General features: G+C 40.5%; 1 protein-coding gene across 1 annotated transcript; it reads left to right on the forward strand.

Moving 5' to 3' along the window:
- The first annotated feature begins 7191 nt into the window (after nucleotides 1-7191).
- On the forward strand, nucleotides 7192-8109 carry LOC136253607 (uncharacterized). The gene has a single exon (XM_066046273.1). It carries the CDS (start codon nucleotides 7192-7194, stop codon nucleotides 8107-8109), a length of 918 nt encoding a protein of 305 aa, XP_065902345.1.
- The last annotated feature ends 4317 nt before the right edge of the window (nucleotides 8110-12426 follow it).

A 12426-nucleotide genomic window follows, 5' to 3' on the forward strand; every position in this document is an offset into this window, starting at 1 on the left:
GACGTCTTAATTCGAGGTTTCATCATGGTTGCCATTCCATGCCTCGACAGTTCTGATCGTGAAAGTGAGACGTCTAGATGGGGCTTTAGCCATAGGGATTCAATGCGGACCACCCGACCAAACAAAGAAGGTGTTAAATCTGGGCAATCAACAGTGGTCAGATTTACGAGAGGACACAAAGGTATGTGGGCTACTTTACGGGCTCATTTTTCATTGTGTATAGCGAAGTTCGATACTCTCCCTAACACATTATAAACTCTTGATAGCAACAATGCAACTACTTCTTGAGGCAACTACACACTTACATGTGTTAACAATGTGATAATGTACATGTCATTCAGTACTTCAGCCTCCTTGAACTAGCAAAATAGCCTAAACAATGCACTACTATGCAAAGTGATACACTAATTTTTAGAATACACATCAAGCATGTGTGTACTGTAGGATGCAGCACTACTGTGATTGTAGAATAAAAATTCCTTACATTTAGAGTAACCCTTAGTAAATTATCTGCTAGCTATGCATAGGATCTATGCATCATTCAATACTCATGGCATCTTCATAAGTGATAAGTTAGCTGGTTTTTCTAAACTTCTTGCAGTTGTGGTATGTGGTAGTAAAAAACTTCACCCATACCAACATAATACGTAAAGTGGTTTGGTGTACTTGACTTTTAGTTCATTTCGGTACCATGATATTTGTACTAATCATGATAATAGGCTACACAATAACCACAGAAAGACTATTTCAATATTGTCCAACCTACTGCTCAATGCTAAAGAAGGAAATATTCCTCTTACAACTACGTTGTAATAGCTACCATAATTCTTGTTTCACTAGTTTATGTTGCTGGCATGCTACTTCACTTTCAAAATATAAGTTTTAATTGTGCTTATCATTAAGTATGGTAGTACTTAATAAGGCGGGATTGGTAAAAAAATCATACGGTTTTGCAATTTTTCGTACTTTAAAAAACAGCCTTACAACACATTTTACCCAAAAAAAACCACCTGGAATGCATTAGTACTGCTGTAGTGATGCTGCACTTTGAAGCTAAAAGTCAAATGATTCAATGTAAGTAAATTTTAAAAATTTTTTTGAAATGCAGCTGCATTTTGTCTGCCTGCCGTAAGACCTGGTAGTGCTGGGTGTACGGCTCCAGAAGTTTCAGACAGCCAAGGTAATGACTGTGGATTCATGGATCTATTGTTTCAATTATGTTTCATCCACTGTACCATACTGTTCATCATCCAAGCCTTTCTTGTTCTTCATGAAGGATAATTGATAGTTGTGGTGCTTGATAGTTGCGGTGTGTGTCACTAACTGAACATGTGATTTTAACAAAGTGTGCTGTAAGACCAGTCAAGTAGTTATCTCTAACCTATATTAATGTTGTATAGCTATTTTATAGTCTTACCAGTTTAGTTATTTGAGAGGCAATCGTGCCTTGATACAGTCTTCTACATGGGGGTTCCATTCATAATGATAAACTCTCCAGCGATGCTTCACTGTTAAATCTAACCATTTAGGCCTTTAGAAATGCAATAGAGGATACGCGTGTTATATTCTTCGAAAGAAAAATGATCAATTACAGTAGTGCGGCGGCGCTTTCCAAAACAAGTTGACAGTGAACGACTATCAAAATTTTGTGAAAACCCCATACAAAAGTATGGGTAGCTAATGCAGCTCAGACTATAACTCACCACTAATGCTACAGGCAGACTTTCTCTTACCAGGTGTACTACCTCCTAGATAGAAGAAATCACCTCTCCGTAAGAAACGCTGATAACTTCGCTAGGACTATAACTCATCACTAACGCTACAGGCAGCCTTTCACTTGCTAGTTATACTATCTCCTGGGTAGAAGAAGTCACAGCTCTGTAAGAATCGTTAATATTGCCACCATACTGCCACGCTATGAATCAATTTGCACTTCATTCACCGTCAAAAGATCACGTGCTTATTAGAATGTTTTCGGCATTGCATATCCTCTATTGAAGCCTTTAACTAGTGCTATGATAGCTTTTTAAAGACAAAGACAATAACTATTTTTAGAGGCACTTATCGTGTATGAAAAAGAGTGATATTTGTACTATGCAGGAGTGTAAAATAGCTAGCTAGCTTGGCAAAAAAGTGTAAAAAAATAGCTATTAAAATTTAAAAGAACTAAAAAATTTAAAAGGAAGTAGGGATCATAAGGAAACAAGGTCAAAAATGTTACAGTTGAGATTAGAAATGATCCATGCAACAAAAAGTAAGGAAACAAGATTAGATAGCTACTTGCTAAAATGAGACACATTTTAATCCCTACTTTTGGCTAATTTGATAGTCTTATTTCAAGATGTTAGCAAGAAAGTAGGGAATAAAACGTGTCTCCTTTTAGCAAGTAGCCATATATTTGTGTTTCCTTACTTTTTGTTGCGTGGATTGTTTCTCATCTCAGCTGAAAGCATTTTTGACCTTGTTTCCTTCTGATCCCTACTTCCTTTTAATTTTTTTAAATAGCTAATTTGTTAACTTTTCTGTTATAGAATAGCCATTTCACAAAAGTGAGCTGTACATAACATGAAGAGGCATGGTTGCCATGTCCTATTTTCTACTGTTAGACGATTAAGGGGTGTGATAATGCAAATCTGTACATTAAGGTTGTGGTGGTGTGTTCTGATTGTTAAACACTCTGCCATGACATCTTAAAAGTACCAGAAGATTTAGTGCACAACTTCCAATTTATTTTATTTGTCCAATAAAGAATGTATGACAATTCACAAAAATTATAATGATACCGACTATAATTTATGGCACTACAGGTGAATTTTGGGCCAACACCAAGTGGCACCAAATTCACCTAAATAGTCATTATTTAAATTTTTACCATTAACCTACCATCACAGCCATTTCTTGGCCACCACCTTGGATTTCACATCTTTTTTCACCATGGTTTTTTGGGGGCTGTACCCTTTTTTACAGCTTGGCTGTTTTGGATTAGACATTATATAACCAGACCAAGTGTTTTGATCTTTGGATATATGTATTATATTAGTCATGTAAAGGAGTGTGGCAATTCTATAGTGACAAGGTAATCAGTAAACAACTATTTGATGATACTGTTTGGTACAACACTGGCTTTTCAAAATGGTGATTTTACAAACCTGTTCACAAAATGATTATGCTTATGCATTCAATTTAAACTAAACATTTCTGCTTGTGTAATAGCTCTTTAGAGATAGGTCAATACAATTCAAGTGCTACTAAAATATATTGCGCAAATGTTTCATTCAAAATATTACAATATTATAAAGAAAGACATATCAAAGCAATGTTTATTGTTGAACAGAGAAAAACTATAAGGAGCAATTGTACACTATGGCACATTACATGACCTTTAAATAAGTTAAAGAAGGTTAATGTTGGAACAACCAATAGCGTGCAAAATAAATATAAAAAACTTACTGATATAGGGGTGTCAGGAATCAGAGACAGTATACCCATCACACAATGGAGTAGTTGGGCTCCATTAAGAATGCTTAACGCATGCGCAGTAGCATGTGCTCAGCCTATGTGTCGTGACACCTGACGAGAGCCCCACCAGAAGGAAATTAATATGCCTAAAGGAAAAGCCAAAAAGATGACTCAGAGTAGTCAAAGAACGACTGGTTCTAGGGGAACAAGATCCGGAGCCGACGCCTTGCGGAAACGCCAGAGTTCAGCCAACGCACAGACAATGTCGAACCCCAAGCGACCCAAGAGGATGCCGTCTTCACGAGTTCATGAAGAAGAGAACCAGCCCAGACCATTAACCACGGCGGATATACCGATTATCGTCAACGCAATACTAGGAGCTCGCCGTAACCAGCCAACCCTTACACGCGACGATCTCTCTGCTTCTGGTCCAGACCACCCCGCCGCTGTTACTCCGGGTGTACCTACCCCTGCCGCCATTAGCACTGGAGCCTTGACGTCCCCAAGCCAAACTCCTTCTGAATCTGAAGACACTCCAGATTTTGGTAAGCTTTGTCACCTTTTACTGTTAATGTGTGAATGTTTCCTGAGATAATTGTTCCTAATTTAATATGCTACCCCCCGTACGATTAAACATATAATACTTATTATTATTATAAAAAAAAAATTTTAAAAAGCATGATAAAACACTAGACATATTCCTATTCTCACAACGGTTGTCCATTTCCTGCCTCTAGCTTTGAACCGACTGCCCAACGGTAACCAACTCCAGCATGTACATCAGATGGGGGAATTGCCAACATACCCGGAACCCCTACCACCAGCCACCAGTAGACAGCCCACTCGTCCAGAGAGCAGTGCGCTGCCTCCAGTGATGTTTAGCAGCTGCTTACCACCCGTTCCTGCAAAGTTAGTGCAGAGAATCCAAGACGGCCTGTTCACTGAAATGGGGGAGCTGTCTCCAGATCGACTTGACTCCTCCGATCATCTTGCCAGTGACCAGGCAGCCACCAGCCAAAAAATTCAACAGGTCACAAGTATCATTGAATGGGTGCAGTGTTTTAGTGTATTCACTGCAGTTATTCATCGCTCACAACCAGAACGCACCCCAGACCTCTTGGGATACCAAAACCGCATAATACAAACATCACTGCTGTGTCAGGAAGGCCGTTGGAATGTGTATGATCAATGTTTTTGCCTAAAGGCTTCTGCCCTGGGACTTCAGCAGTGGTCTACAATAGACATAACACTATGGAACTTGGCCTTTCCTAAGATAGTCTCCACGAAGTGTTCCCATAGCTAATGTGCCACAACGTGCAGCTTACAGACCTTCCAAAAGAACCTCAGCCACCAATCATCCTATCTTCCTAGATTGGAATGACACTCCTGGCCCTCAGTGCCCACACCACGAGTGCAAGTTTGAACACATCTGTTACCGATGTGCCCACAATTACCGTATTATGGATAAGGATCACAAGGCAATGTTTCGTCCAAACAAACCAAAGCAGCCTCAGCCTCTGATGGGTCAACAAAGGGCCTTTTAACTACCTAGAAGTGGCAAAGAATAGAGAACACCAGTAACTTTGGACTTATCATGTATTAATTGTGTTTATTTCTTTGCATGCTCTTTCTTTTGTCAATAATAATATAATATGCAATCACATCGCATCACTCATAATCATAATATAATGCAACCCTCCCCCCTTCTTTTCTCAACACATATTTGTTGCCACATCCCACACTTACAATATTCCATGCCCTTTTATTCACACAGCCTTCACATCAAAGGGCATGGGAAAAGTTTTGATTACCACCAAGCCCGTACCATACGAGAAATGGATCCAGGAGTGGACTAGCCAACCTACAGAACCAGCCAACACGCTGCGAGTACCAGCAGCAGCTACCAGGATCACCTCTCCATTGATTGTAGATAACTGGCACATCCTGTTGGCCAAGTATCCAAACACGCCCCTTGTCAATTTCTTTATTTTGGGCATTCAAGAAGGATTCCGTCTTGGCTTTACCCCTTGCACAACCAGGGTCAAATCAGCTAAACGGAACTTGCAGTGTGTATTACAACATCCTGAGGTGGTCGAGAGCTACTTGGCAGATGAGGTGGCACTGGGCCGTGTTTCAGGTCCATTCTCCTATTCCTCAGTTCCTCATGCCCATATCAGCAGGTTTGGCGTCATACCAAAGGATCATCAGCCAAACAAGTGGCAGCTGATTGTGAACTTATCCCACCCAAAAGGCCACAGTGTGAACAGTGGTATTTCCAAAGAGCTTTGCTCTCTGAGCTACATCACTGTGGATAATGCCATTACACAAGCCCAGAGTATGGGAAGAGGAACTTTACTGACGAAGATAGACATAAAAAGTGTATTTCGCTTATTGCCGGTTAATCCTGCTGATCACCACTTGCTTGTGATGAGATGGAAACAACAACTGTATATTGATACTTGCCTACCCTTTGGGCTTCGCTCCGCCCCTAAGCTTTTTAATGTACTAGCAGACCTGCTATCGTGGATCCTAGAGTAGCAGGGTGTTTCCCCAATTATGCATTATCTTGATGATTTCCTTATACTAGCCCCTCCCCACTCAACGACCTGTCAACGGAACCTGGACATCATCAAGTCAGTTTATCTCCATCTTGGAGTTCTATTGGCCTTGGAAAAGGTTGAAGGTCCATCCACATCACTTACCTTTCTGGGCATTGTCCTAGACACTGTGAGAATGGAAGCCAGACTCCCTACAGACAAACTATGCCGTATTTGCCACCAAGTGAAAACCTAGTTAACCAGGAGGAAAGCCACCAAGAGGCAGATTCTATCACTAGTGGGTCTCCTCCAGCATGCAACCAAAGTAGTATGTCTAGGGCGCACATTTCTCTCAAGAATGTACAGTGTAGCTGCCAAGCTAAAACAGCCATCTCACCGGAAGAAACTATCAGCTGCCTTTCGTTCAGATCTACACTGGTGGTATGTCTTTGTCACTCACTGGAATGGGGTCAGCTTTCTCCACTTTACCCCAAGTGGCAGTGCACCGGACTGCCGCATAGAAACAGATGCATCTGGCTAATGGGGGAGTGGTGCATGGTTTGCTGGCCACTGGCTCCAGTACAAGTGGCCTGCTGATTGGGCGGAAATCGGTATTATGGCCAAAGAGCTCATACCCATCTTGTTCAGCTGTATGGTGTGGGGCACCACACTTTCCAGGCGGAGGATAGAATTTAATTGTGACAATCTTGCCCTTGTAGAGGCAATCAACAAAGGCTCATCCAAAGACAAGTTGGTGATGCACCTGCTGAGATGCCTCTGGTTCTTCATGGCCTACTTCGACATATCCATCACTGCATCTCACCTTCCAGGAGTTCTGAATACGTTGGCAGATGCGCTGTCAAGAAACCAGATGTACCAGTTCTTCCAACTACATCCAGAGGCATCCCATGCTCCAACATTTCTTCCTCCACCCCTCCTTCAACTGATCTCCCTGCGCCAGTTGGACTGGACATCTGAAACATTCATAAAACTTTTTAAACAAACTGTTTGTATGTTCTGTACTCGCTAAGACCTTGCATAACCTCCAATAATCAAAATAAATTAATCATTTGCACATCATATACCAATACACTTACAAATACACACTTGTAAAAAAAATGCTTGTACATAATCTTAATGAAAGTAATGCACACAATACCAATACCATCTGCTTGCAGGTCCGGGAAGGAGTGGGATGACTCTCAACCACCTCAGTAGCATCTCGCATGGATATCTCACTGAGGGACTAGCTCCTGCTACCAGACACACTTACTCTGCTGGAGAACAAAGCTTCACCTCCTTCTGCAGTGCTTCAGGGAACCAAGTACTGCCAGCCAACGAGTCAGCCTTGCTACTGTTTATTTCTCACTTGGCTTCAAAGAACATTTCCCATGCTACCATAAAGGTCTATCTTGCAGCTATTCGTCACATGCATGTTATCGCTGGCATGCACAGTTCTTTCAAGGAGCAACTCACTCCTAGACTTCAGCTGGCACTCAGAAGTATCAAAAGAACCCAGACCATTGTGACACCTCAAAGGACCCACTTACCCATTACCCTTCAGATTAAGTGCAGCATTAAAGACTGCCTCTCCCAACTGCCATGCTCTCACTCGAACATCATGCTTTGGGCTGCATACTGCTTGGCATTTTTTGGATTCCTTTGGGTCAGCGAGTTCACAGTCCCCTGCCAGGGTACCTATGACCCGGGGACTCACCTTTCACTAGCTGGTATCTCCCTTGATAATAGGGACCATCCATGTCTAATTGCAGTATCCATTAAGCAGTCAAAGACCGACCCCTTTTGGAAGGGAATGACACTATACCTTGGGGAAACCGATCACCCAGTCTGCCCAGTCACCGGTATTCTACCATACCTAGTGTTAAGGGGCAACCAGCCAGGACCATTGTTCCTCACCAAAAAAGGACAAGGGCTAACCCGCCAAGCCCTCAGAGCTTCACTGGATGTTGTGCTTACCAAACTCTGGCTGCAGACATGCAGTTACAACACGCACAGCTTTCGCATTAGTGCAGCTACATCGGCAGCTCAAGCAGACATTCCAGACTGGTGCATCAAGATGCTGGGCTGCTGGAAAAGTGACGCCTACCAATGATACATAAGGATGCCACCACATGAGTTAGCCAGGTTCTCCCAGCAACTGGTCACACCATCATGTAAAAATACAAACAAGTAACAGCTTTTCTACCATGCTTGTAAACATTAGATAGGCTTCAGAGGTACTTACTTGTCAACTTGGCACCTTTACTGCATTATTATGTATGTCAGTAATACAGTTTGTTATGTTGCTGTAATTTATTATTACTTGTCAATCATACCCAGATGTTATTTATTGCAGTTTAAACAAACTGATATGGTACATCATATTCCAGATCCTTTGGGTGAGAGGTCTCTGCTGCCCGCGTTCCCCCTCTCTTTGGCCGGCATTGGAAGAATTTGGAAGACTGGGAAGGTATTCTTAATCCAAATTCTTCTCTGCTTACCCAAGTATCTGTCATTCAAATATCATTCCACGTTTTATAAATTTGGCCTGCTTAAAATATTAGGAACAAAACTAGCAGTGTATTTTAAGCTGCACCCAAGGCAGCCGAGACCTCAGGCACTTACCAAACCACCCCACCATCAGTTGATAGTGGGTAACCTGCAACACTTAGCAGGTGAAGCACCAAGATAAAAGGAAGGAACAAAGGTGAGTGTTAATAAGTGAACAACATTAAATGACCTTTAAAGAAGTTAAAGGAGGTTAATGTTGGAACGACAAATAGCGTGCAAAATAAATATAAAAAACTTACTGATATAGGGGTGTCAGGAATCAGAGACGGTATACCCATCACACAAGTATTAATTGGAGTAGTTGGGCTCCATTAAGAATGCTTAACGCATGCGCAGTAGCACGTGCTCAGCCAATGTGTCGTGACACCTGACGAGAGCTCCACCAGAAGGAAATTAATACCCACCCACCCCACATTCCTCTTTGTGTCTTACCCCAAGAAATTCAACATATTCATGCAATTAGTGGCTACAACCTACTCATGATATCTACCAGTCCTCTTATGTGTGTATATAATTAACATATATATATATATGGCACTTATTTGGCTTTCACTAGCTAGTTTGAGCTGCTAGCTGACACTTGTTAGGCAACTACAAGTGTAAGATTTCCTGCTGAAGACAAAAAAATTTTTTTTTGCTTTCAAATATCTCTGGCAGGACAGTCTCGTATTTCTTGTAATGCCTACAGATCACTTGAATGCACTACACTGTTACGTCGAAGGGGGGTACACCACTACCTCCTTGTAGGCAATACCTGTGTCACCACTGGTTCAGCAACCATTGATAATACTTACCAGCACCTGGTGAGCAGATAGTGTTCATTTGTATGCATGCATAGCTGTTAAATGTAGAATTCACCCCTACTTGTACATTGTATGTTACTGCTGTTGTGTTCTCTGCACCACAGGTGTGCCAGGGCTATGCCAGCCATTTTGTCCCCTGCACCATAGGTGTGCTACGGCTAGGTCAGCCGTTGTGTTCTCTGCACTGTAGGTGTGCCAGGGCTGTGTCAGCCAACTTTATACACACGTCGTATGTGTGTGTGTGTTAGGTGCTTGTTGCACCCTCTATACAAGGCTGCAGTTGCAGCACATCCAATCCTTACAGAAGGAGCAGACCGCCTGAGGTTTCACTAGGATGTTGCCTAGTAGGCACTAGGAGTGGCCGGCATTGGAAGAATTTGGAAGACTGGGAAGGTATTCTTAATCCAAATTCTTCCCTGCTTACCCAAGTATCTTTCATTCAAATATCATTCCACGCTTCATAAATTTGGCCTGCTTAAAATATTAGGAACAAAACTAGCAGTGTATTTTAAGTTGCACCCAAGGCAGCCGAGACCTCAGGCACTTACCAAACCACCCCACCATCAGTTGATAATGGGTAGCCTGCAACACTTTACAGGTGAAGCACCAAGATAAAAGGAAGGAACAAAGGTGAGTGTTAATAAGTGAACAACATTAAATAATTATTATTACCACCTCAACTTAAGGTTTGAAAACTAAGTGTACATGGTAAAGCATACATGAAACTTGATTTAATTATTGAAACAACCGGCCCCACTATTTGCTTGTTTTGTAATGTACGTAACTACTGAGGTTCACATGAAATATCAATGATAACGTTACAACATCATCCAATATTGGATGACTATAAAATCCTCATTTGGATGATTATTACTCATTTCAGTCACTATACACACTGTAGCTAGAAGAAATGTGTCATTTAATTCCATCCATTTTTGGATTGAAATTACATACTAGTGAAAATCTTAAAAAGTGGATAAAATAGGTCCACAATTTTCTTCCATAGTTGGAACCAAAACATATATGGAAATATCATGCAAAGCTATGTAATTTAAACAATAATTTTATGAAGCACATGAAACATGTCCACTCCTCTTATAGTATGTACACTTTGAGCTGAATCCTCAAAAACATTAATAAATTATTGATTCGATTACACAAGAAATTGAAATTTGACTCATGTGTGGCACTACTTCACTCACTAAACATATATAATAGTTAGACACCAATACCAAAGGAACTAAGCAATTTAGTAATCCCGATGGCTCGAGGCTGTAGCGTCCCGAGTGCATCGAGGATGCTACTAAGAGCCAGAGGTTTTACTAAATCACTTAGTTCCCATTGGTCATAGTGTCTAACTTATTTAGACTATGGTTTAAAGTACATACTTTTATAGCCAGAGCATTAGGATGTGGTGAAAGAGCAATGCAGAATGTTTCTTCCTGAAGTCCTTGCAGCACCCACAAAATAATTATTTGACTGGTAACCAGAGTAACGTCTAGAGCTACAGTAGGTATACCGCTTAGTCTACTATTTGTCCAGAATTATTTGCAGAACACGGAGAAGAATTGTATTACAGTATTATCAAGTACTCCAGTGTACCTTTCGAGTAATAATCATTTATCATGTACAAAATTGCTTGAGAGTGGGTCACTAAATGAATATGTGTAGATGACTAAATGAACATGTCAGGTGACTAAATGATTTAGTAACCCTGTAAATGGAGGTATGTTTTGGAGCCACTATTGGCAACTTTTAATATACCTAAAAGTTGCCATTGGTGGCAAATCATGGAATCAAGTGATTTCCATAATTGGCAAGTTCTAGGTTATAGCCAGATTTGGTGCCAACCATTAGAAGTTATACCAATTTGGCAACCTGAGGATTCCCACTGGCTGTTTCAATGTTGCTAAGTTTAGCAACTCTCTTACTAGTAGCCAAATGTGGCATCCTTCAAACCTTGCCAGTTTTGGGAATATTAAGTGTACACTTATATAGCGTGCCATAGAACTTTGATTATGGATTTAAGTTTCCATAATAGGCAATAATTTATATCAAAGTGCTTTTAGTTTTATCTGATTTCACAGATTATTATATCTAACCCAAACTCTACTAACTAACCCTGCTATGTAAATTTCCATCGAATGTCCTAATTCTACTAGTGAATGTCCTAATTCTACTAGCGAGTGTCCTAATTCTACCAGCGAATTTTCCTAAACCTACTAACACACTACTACAGTAGATTCCTAACTCATTTATATAAACTAAATCCAAAACTGGAAATTAATACCCACAATTAAATGTACCATGCTTTGCTATAAAAGCAAAGTAAGTAATCTGCCAATTGTGGCAAGGCTTTGAGGATGCCACATTTACTTTATATGTTTCCAAATCTGGCAAAAATATTTTCCAAAATTGGCAGATTTTCTGATTACAATTTCCAACCTTAGCCAATTTAGTGCTTTGAAAAAATGGCAAAAATTGTTCTTTCCAAAACTGGTATCAAATAGGCATATTAAAATTTGCCAAAGGTGGCATTTCAACATACCTGGTAAATGAGCTGTATCATAGTCTAATTCAAAATAGTTTCGTTCAAATTCGTGATGCAATATTTATGGGCTATCAAAATTTTCACTATACATAAGAAAGCCATAGTGGTGTAATTTCTATTACAACCTGTTCCCATACTTGTGATGGAGCTGAACCACACATGTCTGTTGTTGACACTTTTACTGTCACCATTAATCACCTGTTTGACTGAAATGTTAACTCTTTCCAGAAAAAATCCACTTTTCATTTCAGCGGTTTTTCAGGATCCAGCTCAACTTATACATACCATAGTGCAAAATTAAAACACCTACTTACCTAAGATTTCATTTTCAGCATGTTAAAAAGTGTTAAGTACCTCTAGTAAATTTTGAAGATGCATAATAAACTTGACACTTAAGCTTCACTACACGAGATAATAATAGGAATAACAGTGCTTTACTAAGAGTACTAGCGCATGCACAGTAGCATATGGCGTCAGCCATTTGACAAGTGGCCATCAAGCATTA

Source organism: Dysidea avara, chromosome 4, assembly GCF_963678975.1.
Source record: "Dysidea avara chromosome 4, odDysAvar1.4, whole genome shotgun sequence".
Lineage (NCBI taxonomy): Eukaryota > Metazoa > Porifera > Demospongiae > Dictyoceratida > Dysideidae > Dysidea > Dysidea avara.